Below are 24,301 nucleotides of genomic sequence, written 5' to 3' on the forward strand. Positions count from 1 at the left end.
ATTTACGTGGCACCTGTGGTGCCAATATTCATATTCATATCCCCAGGGATACGAATACAAATATCCCAAATCTAGTTCCCAACTGTGGGTAACTCAAGGGTTTTTGGACAGCAACTCCCAGAAGCCTTCACCACTTACTCTACTGGCCAGAATTTCTGGGAGTTGCAGTCCAAGGACCCCCGTGTCACCCAAGGTTGGGAAACAGTGGTCTAGCAGGCTTGATACCCACATAAATCCCAAGCAAGGGTTTTATTCTTTTTTTAATAGGCTAGTTTGAATACCTTGATAAGACATGGCTTATTATGATGCTCGTAACTAGTGATAAGCCTCACTTATCATTAATTACTATAACTAGCCTTCCATGTCTCTTTTCTTCAGAGTGTGAAGAACACAAACATTCACTTCTATTTTTGATCAGTAGTTATTTTGAACTCCAAACAGTACTAGCCTGTACTATGGCTCAATGTCCACCTCACAAGTCTTCATCCTTATAACACATCTCTTGACTCTCTTAATAGTGTATAAATAAATTAAATGCTTGAAGCTACCTCAAAACAGAAGGGGATTACTGATAAAAAAACAAAATAAATGTACCCATCTCAGAATAATATCAACCTGAACCATTTTCTTTAACTTCAATAAATATGCTTTGCTCTCCACATTTAAACATTCAAGTGTCATTTGGGAGAGATAATGAAAAAAAGGAAAGACTATTCAGAAACAGCTCAGCCACATTATTGCAGCTTTTGAGACTGAATATTTTGTAGTTCTTTCAATAATTTTTCTTCCAAAACAAATATTTGATTAAGCCTAAGGTAAGGAGTTTGTCTAGTTTTGCGGTGGAAACTGAGCAACACACTAGTTTTTCCTATAAACTTGTCATTATAAAATATGAGAAAAGTAGTGGAGCAGAATGCTTGCTTCAGTAAAGCTGAATAGTAATAAAATGGTTAACTATGGCTATTTGAGAGAACTACTGTCAGACTTATGATCATGTATGGAAATGTTTTCTAACTGGTGTAATTGCCACTTGGTTTGTTTTGGTTACCCTGCAGATGTAAACTATTTCTTCAGAAGACACAGAATACCATAAAGGGACTTAACCAAAAGTCAGTTTTAACTAAAAGAACACTATGGAAACTGCATATGGCAACCCCAAAATAGTATACTCTTATCAAAGGCAGCAACAGAAAACAGATACATGTTTTAAAGTTTAAACTTTGTAACCTGATATAAACATGGAACAAAACTTTATTAGTACAGATAATGGCATGATTTTAGCTCTGAATATTCAAAATAACAGATTTAAGAAAAACAGATGTGTCATACAGTAATGTAAGTACAGTAGTATATTGCATGCCATATATACATTTTATTTGCTTGATCCTCTGTTTTTCACAGAGAATATAACAATGTCTAAGAAGCTGTAGTAGATTACTGTTGGCTGTGCAAGTCATAGCAGATTACTGTTGCCTTTGGAAGGAAGACAAATACTCAGAAGATGTTACTTGTGTCAATGTCTGAAATTGTTGCTCAGCATAGTAAATTGCACTAAAATAAGCATATTGAATCAGATGTGTCAAGTCCTCCACAAGTGCCATTGATTCAAATGGGTGTATTGCAGCCTTACAACGCTAAGCAACAGGATTTCAGCCAATAACCATCAAGCAGCAATTAAGATCACATCAACTAATCAGCACTGGTGTGCATTAATCTAAATGTATCTATGCAAAGCTTATACATAATAATTAGAATATGCAAATGTATATTCTACTTTCTATATTTACTTTGTTAAGTGCTCACAAGATTTGGTATTAGCAGTCCATGAAAGTCAATTCTGAGCACTTTTTAGGCAAACTATTATGGGTATGCTACACAGGTCCTGCCTTTAGGTGTTTGGGAATTTTATAAAGGTATCATTTCCCACAGACAACTGCATTCAGATACTCAAAGTTGATCTTGGATTTAGGGACCATCCAGTAACCCAACTTTCAATATTCATTATTCTCATTTACAGAAGTGACAAGCATTCTGTGATTTCTACCAAGCAATCAAAGCATATTTAGTTTCTTTTTCAGCATATTTCAAATGGTCATCTGTAATAAGCCTCTGTAATCACAGAATTCACATATGCAAAATAGAAAGCTATATGATTTTATTCCCCTTTTACATACAATCCAACCCAAGCTAGATGCACAAATATACCCATTGAATTAATAGGTGAAGCTAGCCATGACTTCAGTCCCACTGATTTCAAATGTAATTAACCTTTGTCCTCATTGTGCTGCTTTGAATCAGGATATTAGCAGTCAGTGCTCCCTCCCTAATATTTATCATTTGTACCTCATCATCTATTTTTGTTGTATAATTCTATAAATTATACTATATCTATGGAACCTTTTCCCAATTAATCATGCACAGAATTGCAGGCTCATCATTTATTTTAATTCCTTGGGGTATGTGCACACAAGCACAGGGCCGCTGTGTCTTTGGTTTAAAATATCTCAGAATTCCAGGAAATATTAGAACAACAGGAAGAAGTCCTGTTACGGTATCTTAATTGCATGGTTTCAACTGTATACAAAGCTAAACACTGTAAAGGGGGAGGAACTAAAACATGCACACACAGCCTCTTTCCTGAGAAGAACCAGATTTAGTGGCTTCTGTTCAGTATGACAAATGTAATGCTAAAAATACAATAAAAGCAGCAAGCTGAAAATAAGAAGGGTGTGTGTTAAGCCCTTAATAATTCATTCACTTCAACAGAAATCTGATCAATAAAATTAGGCTGAATAGTATATCAATAACCAAATTATTTTTCCACTGGAATATTAGATATAAAGTTAAAAGGGTATGCACGTGGATTCAGTGACACAAAGTATTTTCCCCAATTAAACTACTGTTTAATTCTGGTTTGTTTTAACTACAGCTTAAACTAACTCGAGGTCAAAAACAGCCATTTATCCCTGGTAATTTAAAACAAAAAGGCAAAGTTTCACTCTCCTTTTCACAGGTACAAGGAGAAAGGGACAAGTACACTTCAACTTTCTGTAGTGCTAAACCATGGTTTTGCATTGTATCTAAAATGGGTAATTACTTATATGCATATACTTCTCAAATGCCCAGCATGTACACTGCTGATACGCCCACAAATTGGCAAATAATGTTATTTCCTTACAAACAAAAATAATGCTTCAACTATAAAATGAGGCAACCTATGGGGAAAAAAATGAAGCAGAGAGAAATAAAGTCAAAGAAGTCAACTTAGATAAGCCAAAGATTTTGGATTGCAGCAAATGCATTTTGAGTTGTGACCAATGCTGTTCTTATTAGATGATATGACATTTCTGTCTTTTGCTATGCTTGGGTTTATAAAAATGGTGGTTGGACTATCTGATTACTCTGAAAAGAAGATTGGGAATTAATTATAATAAAACAAAGCTTGTCATCTTCATTAGTAGTACAGTGAAGCAAAGGTAGATAATCTTTAGCTGGCCATATGAGCAGCAGGATTTATTAATATTAATGTTTTAATGATTGTTTTTAATATATGATATTATTATAATACTGCCTATTTTTAATGTTTTTAATGTTTTTAAAGTTTTAATATCGTTGTACGCCGCTCAGAGGCCACTGGTAATGGCATGGCTAAGAAATCTTGTAAATAAATAAATAAAATAATGCTTGGCAAATAGAGCAATGCCCATTTTTTAATTATTTGGTCTTTCTTTTCAGGAGCCCTTGTTTTAGACTACATAATTCAGTGCATCTCTTACAACTACATGACAACTGGTGGGTATAGTTATAGAATTCCTATCTTCTAAAGGAGAATAATCAACAACCCCAATGCTTAAAACATTCCAGGGAAAAGTATAACGCTGAAATCTGAGGATGGAATGAGAGAGTGCTAGCTTGCCCAACTAGAAATAGACAGAATAATTTTGTAAGGGAAATCGTAGCCCTTCCCAGGGTACTCTTGAAGCAACTCTGCCTCCAATTACAGAGAGCTCAACTGCAATTGTTGAGATTTTCAGGAAGCCTGATGGCTTCTTATATAACCATTTAGTCAAACTCTCCTATTGGTGTTACTGAGACATTTACCCCTTATTCTGAAAATGTATTCCTTGCCTTCACTATAAGACATTAAGCCCTGGGCCACAAAACAGATCTCCGGCTGGGATCTTGAGCAGGATGCCAACTGAGATGCTCGATTGATTCATAATTCAAAGTTTCTCAATTTCAAGAAAAGCAAATTTACCTTCATGGTAACGAGTGAAATCTTGCTAGTATACTACTTAAAAAAGCATTTACAAACTATACCTTGAGGGAAGAACTTGTAAAGTTCCCATGAAGCAGGTCCTCTGCCCCATTGTCAGAATCAAGTACAGTGGTGCCTCGCTTAACGGCAACAATCCGTTCCAGGAAAATCGCCGTTAAGCGGAAACATCGTAAAGCGAAAATTAAAAAACCATTGAAACCCGTTCAGTGCGTTCCAATGGGGTAAAAACTCACTGTCCAGCAAAGATCCTCCATATGGCAGCCATTTTCGCTGCCTGTATAGTGAGGAATGCTTCCCTAAACACAGCAGGGAGCCATTTTAATTACCCGGTGGCCATTTTGAAACCGCCAATCAGCTGTTTAAAAAACATCGTTTTGCAAAGACTCGGTTCCTGAAGCAGGGAGCCAATCATCGCAAAGCAAAATTCCCCCATTTAGACCATCGTTTTGCGATCGCAATTGCGATTGCAAAAAGACAGTCGTAAAGCGGATTCGTCATAATGCGGGGCAATCGTTAAGTGAGGCACCACTGTAGAGTACTTTAAACATTATGTCATATTATTTTACTAGGTATTCTGCATTTTAACATTTTATTGTTTTACCTATATTCTCTATTTTAGATGCTATGTTTAAGTCCTCAGTTTCTATGACCAATGATTACAACAACAAAAATACAATTAATTCTATCCAAAAAGTGCTGACACCTTGCCATAGGCTACTGAGACATTGCAGGTTCTATAAAATTTGTACTGCTCTAAAGGTGTGGCTTTTTTGGTATTCTTTCAAAGAACCAATCCCAGTAACTGGAAAAATGAACTAAGTGACATTAAATCATTTTGGTAGACAGAATGGCCAAAATACATGACACTGCTGTTTCTAATTGATGTTAAATCCTAAACTGTTAATGAAATTTAGTTCAAAACGCATCTTTAAGACATGATAAATCTGAGTTATTAACTTGAATCCTGAGTTTTTGTTTCTATAAATTCAAGACTGATTCCAAGGTACTGATGGTTAGGTTGCACGATCAATTAACTGAGGCTTAAGGGATTAGAAATGTTCTCATGTATTCATCATGATTAGCACTAAACTGGGAACGTGGAAGAGGGTCCAAGATGAGAAGGAGGATGTGGGGAAGACATGAAGGACATGAAAAAAGAAAGGAGGATTGGAACGCAAGCCTAGAGAGCTTCCCCCAGTACCTTAACAATAGTTAAGAGAGCAGGAAACATTATACTTGTACTGGATCTGAGCCAGTGTGCTTATTTCAAATCAATAAGCATTTAGTAACAACGGATATTACTTTCAAAGGAGTGTTTAAACAGGGCAGAAGCAAGATTATAACAATTGTTGCGGTCTAAAGATAACATACAGAATCCTTAAGAACAGAGTGCAGCATACTCCAAACCTACAGAACTTCCAACATCAATTTCAGCATGTCTTGTTATTCGATTACCTTCCCAACATAAGTATATTAAATTGTTACAGTTTTGACTACCCTTTATCAAACATAACTTCATATGGAGTGGCATCCCTCTCAGTGAATAACTGTTTCCTTAAAGGTATAATAATCAGAGCTGATCTGCCTTGATGATCAAGAGCCAAATTATTCTACTGTTATTCAAACCACAAGCTACAATATAGATAAAAAGTACATGCAGTTAACTGTACCTGGTACTCGTTACATTCAAAAGGAGAATCCTTGTGTATGGCCATCTGATACTTGGCAAATAAAGAGGCAGATTGGGTGAAAGATGATTTGAATCGTGGATCCTCAAAAGAAACTGGTACTAACCTCACCTTCAGAGCAAAGGAAAACAGAGGCATTTACCTGAATGTGTTCAAATGCTCCTGCAGGTAAGGCTAGGCTATTATCTCCTCAAATCCATTTCAAAGCCTCTGCTAAGGAGAAACACAAGGAAACCCAACAACCGCAGAAATGTCTAAAACATTGAAGTAATGGTGATTCATGTTAGATTGATTCTGCTCTACATGAACAGCAGCACTAGTGTGGTACAGTGGGTAGTACCAGGCTAGGACTCAGGGGACATGGGTTCAAATTCAAGTTCATTCATGGAACCTCATGGGAAGAACAGGCAGCAATGGTAAACCACTTCTTGAACATTTCGCCTACTTCAAAAATCCTATCGGGTTCACCCTAAATCAAAAGTGACTAGATGGCACATAACAACTACACAAACAAGAAACCTTATTTTGTTTACTTACTGGAATTTTTATGTTTAGTACCACATCTCAGTTTATTTACATTTCCAAGTCAATCAACTCTTCCTGCAAAAACGTACAGACCATGAAAATTCCAGGTAAACCAACGATTTGACTGCCACTGTTCTAGAAGGACATACTTAAGGTTTTCAAATTATTTCCAGAGCAACACAGTGATTACTGGAAGATGTTTCCCTGAAACAAATTTGGTCTGCTATTACTGATATTCCACTATAAGATGCAGCTGGAGCAGTGCTTAGTTCATGCAAAGCAATAATGATTTCAAAGGTTTAATCACTGTTCCATGTCAGCTGGCTTTGCAGTTAAGTTTTATACAATACCTGCTGAAATAGATCTAGATTATCACAGATTCTCCATTAGTCATAGTTCTTAAAACTGAAGATTAAATTAATTATTTGCAGTCTTTTCCCAACTCCAAACTTGTTAATTATTTTAGAGAAGTGACAGACTGTAACTCTTTTAAAGCAATGGAGCTGTAAAAGCTTTCAGCAGATATGGTTTTTACTGTGATTATAAGGAGAGGATTAGAAGAGGGGAAAAAGACAAAGCTCCTTGTGCTGAGCAGGAAACCTGGTGTCAATCACCAGGGCCAGGTTTTTAAGAGCCAGTAGCCATTGATAACCTCATTTTCTGCTTCACTGGCCTTGGTCATTGTGTGTGTTTATACTCAAAAGTTAAATCCAATGTTCAATGTAACTAACTCTAAACAGCTTATCCATAAAGTATGAAACATTCTGAAAACTATTTTAATTCTAAACCATCTTACACAGTCTTGTATCCTATCAGGTCCACATGCCCTCCCCACATTTTTTTATCCTTATAATTGTGACAAGCACATTTATTAGACCATTACCCTCACCATAAAATTACCCCAACTGGTCACTTAAAAAACAACAAAATATAAACAGACATTTCCAATGTGGAATTTAAGAGTTCTGCCACAGAATGCAGGCAGGACATGGTGTGGGGAAAGTAAGTTGGAAATGGTAAGTGAGGAAAAACGCTGGAAAGTATGGGTTATGGGACGGTTGGAAGATGAAGAACAACAGAATGGTAGGCTGCAGCATGAGCAGGAAGAAGATATATCATGAACAATGCAATATGCAAAAGAATGTTTAGAAGGAACTTCTGGGTTCTAATGCAGAGCAAGTAAAATTTGACTCAGTCTTAACTACCGTGTGTCTTGCCTGACACCAAATGAGTGCCTCTTCAGAAAGTTGCACAATGTCCTACAATAAGTGTAAAATTCGAGGAGAGGTTCTAGATGAGAGACAGAAGAGTGTGGAAAATAGAAGGCAGGTAGAGATTAAGATATTGAACTGGTACAAGAGAAGACAACATACTCTTCCCACACTTCATGTAATTTTGTTTACATTCCTCAACCCCTTTCAATGGAACATACTTTATGGATAGAATCTCCAGCAGAAATTCAATCCAAGGTAATTACTTCTAATGATAGGCATCCTTTTGTTTGTTTGTTTGGCCTACCTACCATCCCATTAGTGCAACAGCACTACAGTGGTGCCTCACATAACGAGCGCACCGTTTAACGACGAATTCGCATAGCAATCTATTTTTTTAGATCGCTAATGCGACCGCATTGCGATGGTTAGATAGGGCGAAAATCGCATTGCGATGATTGGTAAGCGTTTCGCTTACCGATCTTCGCATTGCGATGTTCCTAGAACAGCTGATCGGCGGTTCCAAAATGGCTGACGGACGCCCAAAATGGCCGCCGCAAGTGTTTTCGCGTCCTGCCCTCGCTTACCGAGGGCGCGAAAATGGCGGCGCTATGGAGGAACTTCGCTCAACGGTGAGTTTGGGCCCCATAGGAACGTATTAAACCAAGTTTAATACGTTCCTATGGGTTTTTCGATCCGTTTAGCAATGTTTCCTCATAGCGACGATTAATCCGGAACGGATTAACGTCGCTATGCGGGGCACCACTGTATTCTTATAGAATATTGGTAGCAGTACTTCTTCCTCTTCTTCTTTTGCTTTATATTACTACTTATGAAATATACAATTACCTGTAAAAGTGCCCATTATAAAAGCATGAACAGAGTTCTTAACATGTAGCTGTTCTAATGTTTGAGCAATTTACAGAGTATTCATTTGCTTTCCCAGTCTTCTCTTCATAACCTCACTAATATCCAAGCAAAACACCTTATTATTTCTCTTTCCTGTTATAAATGTGTTTAATTATTTGTGGCACCCATGAGATCTGTAAAACCTACTAGTATTTCCAAGATGTTCAGTTTGGCTGCGTTCGTATCATTTTTTAAGCTTCCATGGGAAATAAGGTTTTTAAAGAAAGAGCTATTGATTGTCTCAAAATGGACCAAATCAACATGCTGCCTGACCTGACTGGCGGTTGGTTTATCAGGTGGGTCCTTGTGAATAACCATCTGGTAATGTTTATAGACCTGGTAAGACTCCTGAAATGTGGCTTTGAACTGGGAACTTGGTGGAGATGATCGCACCAGCCTCACCTTCCAAAGAATTAGAGCAACAATTATTAATTATTGCAATAACAGCCAACAAAGAATTGCATATAAGAATAATTAGAAACTGGTTTGGCAATAACACAGAAACATGTAAATCATAATTCCCTCAAAACTGCACTGTTCAAGGTAGTGAAGCCAATGTTATTTTATTCTTCATTACCTTGATTCTTCAAAAACAGAAAGTTTTGTTCTAGTATAACTATTTCAAATCTGGTTTCTCTCACTGATCTAAAACTACAACACAATTTAACACAATTTAATCAAATGCTTCTGAAACAATTGATAATATAAAATCAGTTCTGAGTTAATTATGCAGTTGTATAAGGAGGGTTACGATTTCTCCCTGTTTGGTGGCAGGTTCAGTCCTTTTCCTAGAGAACACACATCATAAGGGCTACCGCAAATCAGTCTGTCGTCAGAGCATTCCTACCTGAACCAATTTGGTTCCCTGTCAGGGGCTATTCTTTTTCAGGTGCATATAGGATTGCTCTATTTTGGTTTGGCTCCAGCATGTGAAATCACTGGGATCAAACAAAAGCAAAGGCCTTGCTTACAATTTCCCAGTAGACAGCTTAAGCCCTTAATGATATTAGGAAACTGAAAACAATACTGGGAAATCGAAAATCTCCTCTGCTCCTCTGTGGGGGGAGCAGGAAGAAGCAAAGATTTTCTTTAAAGCTTAATTTGGGCAACGCTAATGTGCTATTGCATTTAGAAAAAAAAATGAACAAGTGAAAACTTCCTCTCAGGAGGAGGAGGAGGAGACAGGAGATGATGGGGGGGGGGAGAGTTTTTTCTTTCTTTTAAAAAACCTTTCTCTTTAAAGGGAGATGGGCCAAATAGGGCTGCTTTAGATGTAGTGTATTTCCTGACCTAGTATAGGGGGCATATCACTCGCTATAGCAACCTTAAACAACCCTGTTTAGCCCAATCCAAACCATTTCAATTTTCCTTAAATCCTATTGTACAGTACAGCCTCCTCTTAAATTCAAAGGGCAGCACATGGCATGGGAATGGGTTCAGAGAGGACAACGGCAGGAAGGGGCACAAAAAGATCTGTGGCTGAACCAGGAAACACGAGTATTCACAAAGCAGGGGCCTGGAGCTACTCAGGACAGGTTTTTTCCTCCAGAAGCTAAAATGAACAGTTTTGCTAGTTTTTTTTTAACTCATAATAATTCAGAACAAGTAATTTGGAGCAATTAATGAGCAAAGTCCACTTATAACAACTGTTTGTACACAAATAGTTCTGAATATCAACAAGAAGTATAAACTTCTTCCATGACACAGATATCAGGGACAATTTCCCAAGTCATCTCAGAATGAACCAGTCATGAACATTTTGCTTCCCTTTCTAAGTATTTTAACCAGGAAAGAAGAGTGATTCCTGCTCATCCAAGCATGTCTCAAACTTGTAAAACTAGAGTCAGAAATCTGGGCAGCCACAATTTCTTCCTAGCAAATTCCACAGGAAGCAGGAATACTACTCAAGGAGATAATGTGAAAGCTCAAAGACCTGATTCCCTCGAACCAGGGCTAAAAATTGCTCTCCAGGGATCTCTCTGTTGCCCAAAGAAGTAGTCAAACGGGTTGGGTAGCTGACTTTTAAATAAGTCTAGCAGATTGCCCAGAATGATTCAAATTTAGAGAAACTAACAAATTTTCAAGATGCAGCAAACATCTAAGAGATACAGCATAATTTTAGTCTATTAAACTAAGATATAAATCTTAACAGTATTTAACATCATCTAAATTTATGAATATGACTCTAACCATAAAGCTGGCACTGTTAAACTGTGAAGAACATGATGCTAAATTTGAAAGGTCAATCCTACCATTATGTATAGTAGGCTGCCTTAGCTAGCTGATTCTGGATGTCAGGAAATGGCAGAAATTTTTATTTATTTAGTTAGTTCTTACTACTTTTTTATTGCCAGGAATGAGAAGAAGTATTTATGGGATTGGGGGTGTGCTATGTGTGCCAAAATTACTTGGTTGGCCTTTAGGTACTTTGAATCCCAATAGGTGAGGGGGAGGTAGCACTATTTACAGGTTGATCTCTGGCACCCAAATGTCTTGGCCTGGTTCTATAAATCTATGTTATATCAAGTCTCTCATCTGATATACACTTTGGTGCTTTTATTCTGTTAGCATAGTATGCCATTCATTTAGATGGTACCACAGCACCCTCTTGTGTTTCTGCAACAAACATATTTGCAAACTTTTTTTGGACACAGGGAACTACAGACACACACAATACCTAAGCTAAATCCAGTTTTAAGCCTAACTACATTATATGTTCTTCTAGTCGGCATTTTAATCCTAAATAGAGTAAAGTAGAGGTCTGCCAGGAAAAACATCTAACATGAGATGGACTGAATAAGCAAAGAAAGCCATGGCCTTTGGTTTGCAAGGCCAGATGAGATTATCAACAAAACCATCTGGAGATCATTAATTCATAGAGTTGCCGTAAGATGGGAGTGACTTGACAGCACACAACAACAACAGACTAGACACCCTGTAATGACAAGGGCTTGTTAATCATCACTAATGTAAATTGAATTGATATCAATAGGTTTACTCTAGTTAGGACCAAAATTGGATTTAGCCATACAGTACTACAATACATTGAAAAACAAAGGAATTTTGCAAATATAAGCAACTGATATTAAACCTTTTCAGTCTTATTTTTCTACTTAACAACTATTCATATCACACTACTCAGTTGCTTTCAGGTTAATAATCCAAGATCAAATTTTCATTCAGTATACAATAAGCAGTACACATATCTCAGTACCTCTAACTGGTGCACAGCATCAGGAGGTAAGGTGGCAAAAACAAAGTCTTCAATTGATTTGGGCTGATTTGTTTTAGCTTTAGCACTCTGCCCAAGCAAATTCTGATCTTCAGGTCGAAGCCCAGGGTTTTGTGTTGAGTTCTGAAGACTTCTTTGCAATTTGTGCTCCTTCCGTATTTCCTTGGCTTTACGGCAGGGAGGTTTACTCAAGTCAGCTCCTTTGCCTAGAAGACCAATGTGTACATACCAAATAAGGAAAGCATCTGTTTGAGGAGCAACACTCATCTGCCTTCATATTTTTCAGATTGTTAAAACAAATCAATTTTCTGATATTCTAACTACATTTGATTACTGCTGTTCCAGTCATCACTGGAAATGTTAAGTAAAATAAACACTATCTTATTTGTGCATAATGTTACACTACTGTCCTGTAAGCCTAGAAAAGCAAATAAAATGATTATGGTTTAGAGCCTAAGACAAATTAATGTACATAAATTCATGGAAGGAACATTCTCTCCCTCCTTCTCCTGTCTGCCGCAACTTGTGAATACTGAAAATCCTCTCTAGGGGGCCTAGGGGCCCTTCTGAACAAGGTGGAATGGGGTACAACGGGCTCCAATGGGAAGGAAGCAATGATGAAATTGAAGACTTTCCTTCTTCAAACCTCCTTAACTTACCATCAAAACTTTTATTTAAAGAAATGCATCCAAGCGTAACGAAAACTCCAGCTATCTAATGATGCCAACAGCTTGAAAAATAAAACAATCAACACTCCCACAGGAAGGAAAAAACAGCTATAGCCAAGGTAAAATGAGTAAGTGAAAGAGAGAGCAAAACTAAATGTAACCTAGAAAACTGACTATAAAACATTAAAAACTAAGAACTCAGATACCCACAAAAATAATTAAGTTGTTAACATGGCCTAAAAAGGGGCTAGTACTGAAACCAGAAAACCTTGGTTCATAGTTTCAACAGGCAAATTCAAAAACAGAAATGGAAAAGATAGGAAAGAATTTTTAAAGACATTAAAAATGTCTGAAATTCATTGCAGAGGTAAAGAATAATTTCCATTTCTCTGCATGTTTCCTTGAGATAGATTTTTTAGTTGGTTTTGCCAATGAAAGACTGACCAAATACCAATATAATGACAGATTTCTTTTCCATTTCAGGAATATTAATGTGCCAATAGTTCCCTTTGCACAGATACAATAAAAGATTATAAGAAGCATTCTCTCCTAGAGAAGTAATGTCTCAAAAGATAGCAGCCACCCTGAGACCTAGACAGATTGGACTGGATCTAAACTTTAGTCTTCCACAAATGAAAAGCCACCCATTCACTCTTAAGAGAAACGTTTTCAAGGGCAAAGGGGGCAATAGAGAAAGTAACAAATATAATATCTTCTTCTTTCACTGGCTGCAGCATCAAACTGAGTAGAAAACAACTAAGAGCATGTTTCCACTGGGGTGCTGTTTTCAAGTGGGTGCCCATGGAAGGGGTGGGATGCTGAACTGTGGAACATTTGTTCGGCCTTTGGTAAAACCAGTGGTTCATGCCCATCTCTAAACAGAAGTACTGTTTTCAAAATCTATTTATATATATCAATTTGATATAAGTTTCTGGTATCATTTGTATGTTATTTTAACTATCCTTGCATCAAGATACTTCAACATACAGTAGTTTAATTTTGCTTCTATATTCTAATTAAGCAGGAATCCTGATTGCATCTAAGCCAGTATGAAAGAAGCTGCGAATGGTTTGTGCAACTAGCTATTTGTAATTAATTCCCTTTTCTAATAACAAAGGTGAAACAAAATTTCATTACACTTGTAACTTAACAAGAGACAGTTTTACTTCTTTGCTGTATGTCCATAAGTGTTTATGTTCTCTTTTTATATGTTCAGTTATTGTCATCATAAAATTATCAGAGTTCCGTTTTGGTACGTTGGATTGCATATAGCTTAAACATTACAAAACAATTATGAGCTATTAAAAAGAAATAACAGAAGACAAAGAAGAAAGCTAGATACAAACCTCACTGGGCATTTTCAGAAATACCGTACCTGGCCTGGGTGCTGTACGGCCAACTTTGACTGACTGCAGTGGCTTGCTTGCGTTGTCATGAGCTCTCTCACTACATGGTTCATTATGTTCAGCATCTACTTTCTTCACATTTCCTTCCCCTTTTTCTTCCTCTTCATTCTCCACCTTCTCTGTATGATCAACACTGAGCAGCTCTAGTTCAGATTGGCTGGTCTCTGGTTTATCTTTTAATAAAAAACTGCAGCCGTAAGCATCTTTGGTGTTTGAATCCATGGGCTCCACTGTAAGCAGAGAAAAAAAACGACCACAGAGAAAAACAGCAGTTGAAGCCTCGACACAAGGTAACTTTACATTAACTTGGAGCAAAACACTCTTGCATCTACAGATATCAACACATTACAGCCAAATAACTAACATTAAGATAAAATGTAACCTTTGCGGAATTGCAGACATACATTAACAATTAATTTGATGGTTCTTTTAGTTTTTAACAGGTAACTTGATTTTAAAATTGGAGATAACTAATTGAACTTATTTTAGGCTCACATCACAACACAAGACAAAGCAAAGGAGTATTCTGTTTATACATTGTAGAATATAAACATTATGGCTCCAAGTGAATGTAGGAGTTGACACAGTGACTACTCAGCTGCATGTGTGAAGAAGCCCATATTCGGTGTAAGAGTAACTTCTCACATGTGTTTCCCAGCACCTGATATTGAGGTTTACGGCTTCTGACACTAGAAATAATACATAACAATACAGATTAGCAGTCACTGATAAGCTTCTCCTCTATTACACTGCCTAACCTATACAAGCTAGTGCTCCTCATAACAAACTCCATAGCCATGCACTGTGGAAAGCAGTAAATAACTAATCTCTAATTTAGAGTGTACACTCTAGTTCAACATGCCTTGTTGAATTAAAACCAAGGTCCAGACAGTCTTTGAAAGAATCTCAACACTGATGGCCTGATGGTCCACTGCCCTATTTTCTGTCTATCTCGGATTTATGTGTTTACAAAATAAGGTATGTATGTACTTCATAAATATACAGACACAGCAAATACAGTCTTGCTCCATATATAAGTAGACACAACAAATATGGAGCAAATAAATGTACTCTTACATCACAGCAGATTTCTACATCTTTATAATTGTCTACAAATCAGTGTGAACTGTACTCTGAAATAAAACTCATTGACCCAGACAGATAGCTATACAGTCCTGTATAACTTATGCAGTAATGAAGGGTTGATCTTCACAGAAAAGCCATTTTTCAAAAAAATTGGCAAAATACAAGAGGAATTAATTTTAATGACTGAATTTCACCTTCACTGTCTACTTTGGACAGTTCTCCTTGTGTTAAAAATTTCAGCATCTTCTTCAGAACCTTCTTATGAGATTTGGAAGGCTGAAAATGTAAAGCTCGGCATCTAAAAAAAATAAATAAATCAAAGCATGGTCAAAATATATCTTATTAAGTACCGATTTTATTTGTACCTTATTATCTCCCATTATAGTATCTGAATCATAAACACTGTCCTTTGCATCCCATTTAGCACAATACTGTAACATAAGTAAGAATGCTTTATGCTTTGACTAGCCTTGTTCTTAGGCATTCATCTGGCAGCCACAGGTGACGCAGTAGCACGCAGCTGAGTGAGAAGGTATGCAGACAACTCCACCCCTGCTCTGCACAGAAACCAAGCAGCTTCTAAGAGGAGTAAAGCCGAATTTACTTCTTCATTCAGAATAGAAATGAGGCTCACTGGAAGGACAAAGCAAGTACATCCTACCTTGCAATGCTCCAGAAACTTAGTAAAAAGCACTCCAGATTATTGCAACTTTTGTACACTTGATTATACGACTCAATTACACGTAACTTTTATTTTCACAGTCATCTGCAAGGGATATTGCATTTGGAAACATTACTGTTGATGCTGGAAGTGGCATTCCAAAAATAAGAACTTCTCTATACTCGAACTGAAACATAGAGATGTGCTAGTAGAGATGGGCATGAATTGTGGTTCAGCATGGTCCCTGCACAGGTGTTCCATGAGTGCCACACACTTCCCTCTTCCACCTCCTCCGGGTGATATCCCACTTACTAGCAGCAGTGTGGGCTTCCCTGCTCTGTCTCCTCATCTGAGTGGACAATCGCCCAAAAGGGAAGTACGCTGCTGCCGGTGGGTGGGTAAACTAGCCCGAACCACCAAATTTGGGTTTGTGCCAATCTCTAGTGGCTAGTGTGCTCTCCTCCCCTCCCCAATACACACCGAAGGGCACTCTTAATATTCACAGCAAACAGATTGCACAACACAGGCATTTAATGGCGCAAAGAGGGTGTATTGCACATACTAAATTCCTACCTTATTGTATATTGAGGACAACACGTCTGATTCATAGTTGGCTTATAAACATATTTCCCACTCCTAAAATTTAAAAAAAACTTATTTAAAAGATGTGTTTATGAGTTTAAAGAATATTCTTACACTAAATATATGGTAATAAATTCTGTATTACAGGGTGGGGTGTGCTTTCAAATAATCAATTTGCAATCTGCTAGAATGTAACTTTTCCAAAATGATACTCACCTTTTAAGCTCTATATCAATGCTAAAACAAATATGAGATCATAACTCTAAGATTCTTCTGCACCTGCTACATTCATCTTAAAAGCCCACAGGTTTTAGTAAAACAGAAGTTGCATTAAATTATGTCTGCAACTACTAATCTTCTTAAAAGAGATATACTGTAACTCATCTTTCAGACATATCTCCAAAACAGTCTAGACCAGTGGTCCCCAACCTTGGGCCTCCAGATGTTCTTGGACTACATCTCCCAGAAGCCTTCGCCACCACCTCTGCTGGCCACGATTTCTGGGAGTTGAAGTCCAAGAACATCTGGAGGCCCAAGGTTGGGGACCGCTGGTCTAGACCTTTTGATGATACAGTACAATCAATTAACTCATCTCTTCCTGACCAAAAAAAAAAAACCAAAAAGAGATAACAGGTGAAACAATGTTAAAGGTTTTCACCAGCTTTTTGGCATTCCTGTCAAATACAGCTACCCCTACAAGATCTGTAGAAATCCAGTAGAAATAACTTTCCTCCTGGAAACCTGCTTCAAGGCAGCAGTGGGGTGACATCCCTCATGGGGGCCAGATAAAACATGACTTCAGCCTGATCCTGGATAAAATCATTATGGGGATATGAGATAAAAACTCTTCACCCAGTTTCCAGCTATCCCTGCCACTAGTACTGCAGGAAAGCCAAATACCTGGCACATTATCACAGGACAGTTGCACTCGAATTGAGAGCTCTTGGTTCAAGAAGCAGCAATCACTTTCTTACACCAAGTTCCAACACACTGATGAACACAGCTATAGTTGCCATTGTTCAAATGATGAACAGTTGTTACAATAGAATGGTGACACTTATCTTAAAAAGGAAACTAAATTTGTCCTCTGTGCAGCACTGGAAAAGGAAACCAAGCTCCCTACTCATTACCAAAAAGACTTTCTAAGAATATGAGTGACAGCTGATTTGTATGCTACACCAGAACAGGAAAAGGGCAGCAAATGGCACTGTGCTTCTTTCTCCAGGACCGTCATTTATTGGGAACTCCCCGCCCTGCCAGATTCATCCTGGCCAACTTACTCTGCATTCCCTACTGGTGCTCATCTTCCTACTGTCTACAGCAGTGGTTCTTAACCTTTTTGAAAGAAACGCCCCCTTGAGCCATTGAGGAAGTTATCATCGCCCCCCTCCCCACGGTGATGATATCTTATTTATTTGTTTATTTATTTATTCATTTAAGACACTTAAATCCAATGACCCCTGAAAACAAAATTAAATTCCAAGAAAATGAAATGCCCCCCCAAAAGTAACATTTAATGATTTAGTTGCAAGTGAATTTTAAGATGCAAAAAGAAATATAAAAAGGGCATAAAAACAAATGCAGGAACTAAAAATTTCAAGACAAAAAGTCTGAAATTAAATTAAAATTGGAGGAAAATATATATTCATGTACACTGTAAAAAGGCTGCAGCCATCTTCACAGGTTTGGCTTGCTCCAGCACCCCCCTACCGCCCCCTTTTGCTCCAGCGCCCCCACGCCGCCCCTTTTCGTTTTACCGCCCCCCTGAAAAATGAAATCGCCCCCTGGGGGGCATTATCACCCACGTTAAGAACCACTGGTCTACAGATTTCACAAGGATGCAATATATCCTGCAAAGGGGAAATATTCTACCACTAGCTCTACAGAATCTTATCTTCACAAAACTGTCAGAGTGGTATTTGCAGATTGGAGGCAGCCATCAGACAAATATTCTTGGCAAGCAGCAGCTCTTGGTTTTCTTCACTAGCCTTGCCACCTAGGGATATCTAGAAGTCAAAATGCCAAGGTCTGAATATGGGATCTGGTTGGGAAACAGAGTTGCCTTCAGCAGAGCCCTGAGATACACAGAAGGTAACCTAGTTTCTCAACCAGGACTTGAAACAACTTCTTCCCCAGCAGAAACACTGAGGCACCACATGGTCAAACAATATTTTATCAGTTTTTAAGAGGTAGCAACCTTCAAGTTCAAACAAGAGTATAGTCTAAGTGTTTATGTTATCCATTTCTGTCAAACAAAAGGGTCTGAAAAGCTAAGGAATGACCTCAAAGAACTGCCACTTGCCAGATGAGGCTATATCAAGCTCTATGAACTGATGGTCAGAAGAATAATGAGAAGGACTGAGATGTTAAAGCTGAAGCTGCACTAAATGGTGGGCATTCTGCTAATCATTTCTGAAAATCTTTTACAATTTATCCAGTGTTCAGTAACTAGTTCATGAGTAGTCTCCGGGCAGGGTATGTATGTATGTATGTATGTATGTATGTATGTATGTATGTATGTATGTATGTATGTATGTATGTATGTATGTATGTATGTATGTATGTATGTATGTATGTATGTATGTATGTATGTATCAATCAATCAATCAATCAATCAATCAATCAACTCTTTTTTAATAGTAAAAGTCATCTACTTAAAATTTAACACATTCTTCAGTATTTAAATACAGAACTTAATTACTGTATACCAACAATGCTCAGAAAACATATCTTACCTTCGCCATCCCCTGTCTATAAGGTCTTGGTAATCCTCAACAGTCAGTGAATGTGCCCACATTCCTAGAACAAATATAAGACACTGAAAAAAGTTGACAAGAATCCTGTTGACAGTTCTGCTTCACCCACACAGTTCTACACAATGTCCTGGTTTGCCAAGTACAAGTGAAGATCACTTGTCTAAATGAGTGCCATTTCCACAAGAAGGTATGGGACACCTACTTGTTCAAGAACCAAGAATCATAAACCAGTTGGGCTATGTCTTAATGCATGTGGTTTGCTACAAAGAGGATCCCAGCTTTTGCTTTCAAATAAAGGGAGCAAACTATCAACAAAACATTGTGGCAAGCAAAAATTCAGCAGCTTAATGTGCAATGTTGAGAGAATATGTCACTTGTTAGTATTTCTTATTTCACATTTTAGGATAGACTTTATAAGGCATTTTTCTACAGAAAGCTATAAGTATAGCAAATTCTGTTGCAGCACAAGATGTTTTCAAAAATTTAACATTAACTGGAAAATTTATAATTCAGGTTAATACTTTCTCTAATCAACAGAAAGAGTAGGCCTTTGGTCTCGATGGGCGAGGTAGAAGTCAAATAAATAAACAAACAAAATCAACAAACTTTGCAACATTTATCTAAGACCTCCCAATCACACTATAATTATCATCTGCCTCACAATCCCAGACACCAGTCCAATTCACAATGCCCAGGGCATTATTTTGCTTCAGGTTTAATAGGAAGTGTACACATACAAAGGTCAAGATAAGAGCACCCTGAAGCCAGTCAACTTATTTGATGTGAAGCAGAAAAATCTCTCAAGAACCTTTCACACTCCCTGAAATATATCAATAAATTATGCAACGAATGAATTGGTGCCCTTTCATGGCATCCAGGACTGACTGCTGGAGGCCAATGGCTCACTTTCTATAATGGTCGGACTAGCCATTCAACCTGGAAGTCCTGCCTAAGGAAAAAAAAATGGGAGCAGTCACAGAAGGAACAGCCACCTTGTTCTCTATTTTACTTGCCTGCTGAATTTTTCCTCAGGATATGATGTTCAGCATAATGAACCAAGTCCCCCACTGTCCACAGATGAGAGGAAGCAGCTGCTGCTCTTTGCTGTTGCCAGTACCATCATCACATGCTCACTTCCTCTCACCCAGTCTCTGTTGGATATATTGCAACCTGCACATGATGCCTTTGGGAGATTTTGGCTGGGAGAGACCTTTCTGGACCCGGATGGATATCAGTCAAGTCAGTAGCAACCAATTCTTTCCCCTCTACCTCAGATTCTTTTTCCTCTGTTTTTTCCAGTCAGGTTTCTGTCAGTGTTAGCAAGGGAATCTGTCAGAAGCTGACAGAGTGATGTGTTCTGTCAGTTAAGTAACCAATCAGTTAACCAGTTAAGCTCAGTGATGTAACTAGTTAGTATTTTTACACACCAGGATGTTTGTTTTTAATTTAAAAAACTGTTAAGCAAAGAGAAATGTTATATTCTTTCTAATTACCACGGTTTCTGAGTGAATGTACTGAGACAGAAAGTGCCAGTTAAGGTAAACTAAACTGCCTCTACTGAGGGAGACTTGAAGGTTCTTGCCTCAACCATTTGTATCCACTGTATAATAAGATGAGGTTTAATTTATCTATATATATATACATATATATATAGATAGATAGATATAGATATAGATATAGATATAGATAATTTCTCACATGACTCTGCTCCAATAGTCTCACCATGTGGTGAAGAGGACAGTGAATGAGCAAAACAAGCTGCTCTTTGGGAAAAAAAAAAAACAGCCACATGTCTGCTACCTCATTTATTCTCTCTCACTGGGTGAACTGCCAGTTGGGCAAATCCCCACTAGGATGGCACTTCAAGACACAGCGTAGGTCAGCAACAGAGGACAGAAGGTATTGATCCCTTGATGGCTGCAAAATTTCTACTCTGAATGGCTCAGAAGGAGACAACAGATGACCAAGCAAGCAAGGAAATGGTTATACTTTCTTTCAAGACAGGACTGAGAAGTACAAGCAGCCCCTTCTTGTCTATTTCTTGCCTCCAGCAGTGGGAACCCTCCTGGCAGGTGCTGAGAGGCTGGGGAAACAAGAGACACCCTGCAAGAGGAGTCCCTTTCCCCATGTCTTTTCTAACTTTTGCTAGAAGCTAGGAAAAGAAAGCAGAGGGCTATGCATAATCTTTTTCTAGCCAACTTATTTTTCATCAGAATAAAAGCAGTCCCATTTAAGGAGGCCATAAGTAATTGTCCAGTAATAGAGAAGGATGTTCCTCATCAGGGAAGTCGAAAAAGACATAGAAATATAAACTGGAGGGGTGGGGGTAACGGAAAGATATGCAGAAGACTTGCTAATTATAAACAATTCCAGTGAAGCAAACTCTAATTCACTGAAGCATTTTTGTTGTTGTTTAGTCGTGTCCGACTCTTTGTGACCCCATAGACTAGAGCACTGGTTCTTAACCTTGGGTTACTCAGGTGTTTTTGGACTGCAATTCCCAGAAGCCTTCACAACTAGCTGTGCTGGCTGGGGTTTCTGGGAGTTGCAGTTCAAAAACACCTGAGTAACAAAGGTTAAGAACCACTGGACTAGAGCACGCCAGGCCCTCCTCACTGAAGCATACCATAATATAAACAAAAACAAAGGAAGCCATGTTGATCTATAAGAACAGAACAAAACCCCAAATCCACAAACAAGTCATCATCAGAACCAGCAACAATTCCATAATATACATCTATTATAATGAATGTTTGGATTTCACAAGGTTTTTCCATTAAAAATCCTCACTATAATGCTCTAAATTGCAGATCACCTTTTAAACTACAGGGGGATTAGCAGCCTCTTAGCTACTTTTAGAAGGGCATGAGCTGATCATTGTAGAGATGCTTCATTAGCCTCCCCCCCCCCCCCCCCAAATTTCTAGAATACAGAGCTGCATTCAACAGCATCCTTCCTCTCTCTAGCCTCTTGCGTTCACACAGGAGTGGCACACACCCAAACCATTTCAAGACCCAGATCCAAGCTTCAGTCTGGAAACCTGCCACGTGAGACAAGAGCAGGGCATGTGAATAAGAAACAGCCAAAAGATGAAAAAGGCAAATTAAAACTGTGTTTGGGGAAAGTGGATTGGATGGCACGCCCGGCGGCGGAACCTCCTTTTCCTCCAACCACCCAAGCGCTTCCCACGCCTTCCTCAGAGGCCTTGCTTTCCCACGAACCCCGTCCTGACCCGTACCGTGAGAGAGGTTGCCCGTATCGTTCTTACAGTAGCCGCAACGGTAGCCGTCATCTCCCCCAAAGTACTCTACGATGCTCGGGGAACTTCCTGCCATCATCGCCATCTTTGCCGGCCGGCTTAGATTATTAACCCCGCGCCCACAGTCCCGCCACAGAGCCCCGTTCAGCAGCCCCGAGGAAGAAGGGCGCTAGCCGCCGCCATCTTTGCAAAGGGCAAACATCCAGGAGGAGCAACCAAGGGGCTGCGGTCTCCATAGTCTTTCGTAACTTTCTTCCGGCTGCCGAATGGGATCCTCCATATGCGGGGCAAAAGTAAATAGGATTCAACGTGAACATTTTAAAGAGAGAAAAAGAGGCATCTTGAGAGTTCCCTTTAACTGCACGACAGTAGCGTTCTCGTTTCCGCCAATTATAACAAACTAAATTAGATAATGAAGTTAAATAAGGAAGTCAATACTTTTTTTTCTGGCAGCGTGTTCTCCCTCTAAAAATATATTCTCAGAAATTCAACTGGAGATTCAGTGTTTTGAGGAAACGTGTCTTCTATTGAATTTCTACATGTTTAGACAACTGAAGAAAGCGGAGTCAAAAGGCTTTGCCTAAATTCTTCAGTTTCGCAGTCACAAAAGAGCAGCACACTGATTTTTCGATTACATGATTGTTATTTTTCCAGATAGAGGGGCATTTGAGAGATTTTTTTTATATACCCCAGGTGCCAAAACAATCTCACTGGCTTTGGTTAACATTACATAGAAGGCATATTCATGTCTTTGTGAAACTTTACCTGAATCAATGTCCATTATTAAATCACATCACATCTCCACAAAAAGAATCCTACAGTGGACTGATAATGGAATTGTACTTTTATTATGAGGATATTATAGGCTACTTCCTTATTGTATAAATCAGCTCATGCCAAACATGTGGTTGTAATTTATTTATTTATTTTTTGAGTACATCTTTTATTTTCCTTTTTTTTCCCAAGCGAGATTTATTTATTTATTCTTAATGAATCGTGCAGGATTATTACCGTCTGCCTGAAACCTACCCCCATTTAAAAAGTCAGAATTTCATTTTGTGGCCTCTGATTCCCTTCCAAATGGGCTCAACTTAAGCATGCATCTATGCTACTTTGCTTTCTATTTTTGCTAAAGACTTTTCTTTTTGGAGAAACATTTCCTAAGCAAAATATTCCAGTTTTATTCAGACATTTTCCTTTACTGGTTTATTCACAGATACGGCTGTTTTAAGTAACTTTCCATCCTTGAAATGTTTGCTATGAGGCGGTTTACACATTGTAAACAAATAAATGGCCGATTACATAGTACTTTCCTTTCGCACATAATTTTCTTATAGAGCCCCGCCCTAGCTGCCAGATGGGCGGGATATAAATCAAGTAATTATAAATGGAGCTGCCGTAAATCGAGGGGGGGGCAACTACACGGCACACAACAACAACGACGCGAGACAGAGGGTGAGAATTGGGCAGCACCCCTTTTTCTTCAGGGGGAGGACCGGATTCAACATGCTCCCGTTTTCACCAAGGGGGGGCACCATCTGTCTTAGCAGCACTGCAGGCGCAAGGGGGGGAGGGAGAGAATGGGTGGGATTTGCGAGGGTGGAGATGGGCAACCTGTGTAGCTTCCGCCATCTTTATTACGGGCTCTATCGACGAACCCCCTGGTCAGCGGCCCCCTCGCACGCCGCACAGCGGAGAGTGACGCCCGTTTGTTTCCTACGGGAGGGCGGCGTCGGCGGAGATGGCGCCTGCCGTTCTTTCCCCTTTGCGCTTGCGGGGAGGCCGCGGCTGTCAAAGGCGGCGAGCCGAGTCCACCGCTCGCCTTGGCCTCGGCACTTACCGGTGGAGACTTTCCCCCGAGAGACCCCACAGTAGCCGCACCGGTAGCCCTCTCGGGCGCCTTCGTATTCCACTACGGAGGGCATAGCGCCTCGAGCCGCGCTTCTCCCGCCGCCCTCGGAGCGAGCTGCGCCCGGCTGGCGCTCGCTTACCGGCCGCTCGCAGCGCCGGCGCCTCCAGGACGCAGAAAAAAAAAAAGC

General features: G+C 39.0%; 1 protein-coding gene across 6 annotated transcripts in view; it reads right to left on the bottom strand.

The window, feature by feature from the left end:
• The window catches only part of ATE1 (arginyltransferase 1), an 89,693-nt gene extending 65,392 nt beyond the window's left edge, over positions 1-24,301 (bottom strand). Inside the window, exons 1-8 of one of the 6 annotated variants that reach the window (XM_020786476.3) lie at positions 24,103-24,301; positions 18,983-19,046; positions 16,239-16,301; positions 15,199-15,302; positions 13,888-14,148; positions 11,827-12,050; positions 8,886-9,014; positions 5,950-6,078 (exon numbers count right to left, since the gene is read on the bottom strand). In XM_020786476.3, the coding sequence (XP_020642135.3) occupies positions 5,950-6,078; positions 8,886-9,014; positions 11,827-12,050; positions 13,888-14,148; positions 15,199-15,302; positions 16,239-16,301; positions 18,983-19,046; positions 24,103-24,187 (1,059 nt within the window). In that variant the 5' untranslated portion in view covers positions 24,188-24,301. Of the gene's footprint in view, positions 1-5,949; positions 6,079-8,885; positions 9,015-11,826; positions 12,051-13,887; positions 14,149-15,198; positions 15,303-16,238; positions 16,302-18,982; positions 19,047-22,241; positions 23,292-24,102 lie in introns of those variants that run through there. The other 5 variants (XM_020786475.3, XM_020786481.3, XM_020786480.3 and 2 more) reach the window with 5 other exon arrangements.

This window comes from Pogona vitticeps, chromosome 3 (assembly GCF_051106095.1).
Source record: "Pogona vitticeps strain Pit_001003342236 chromosome 3, PviZW2.1, whole genome shotgun sequence".
In the NCBI taxonomy this organism is placed as follows: Eukaryota; Metazoa; Chordata; class Lepidosauria; order Squamata; family Agamidae; genus Pogona; species Pogona vitticeps.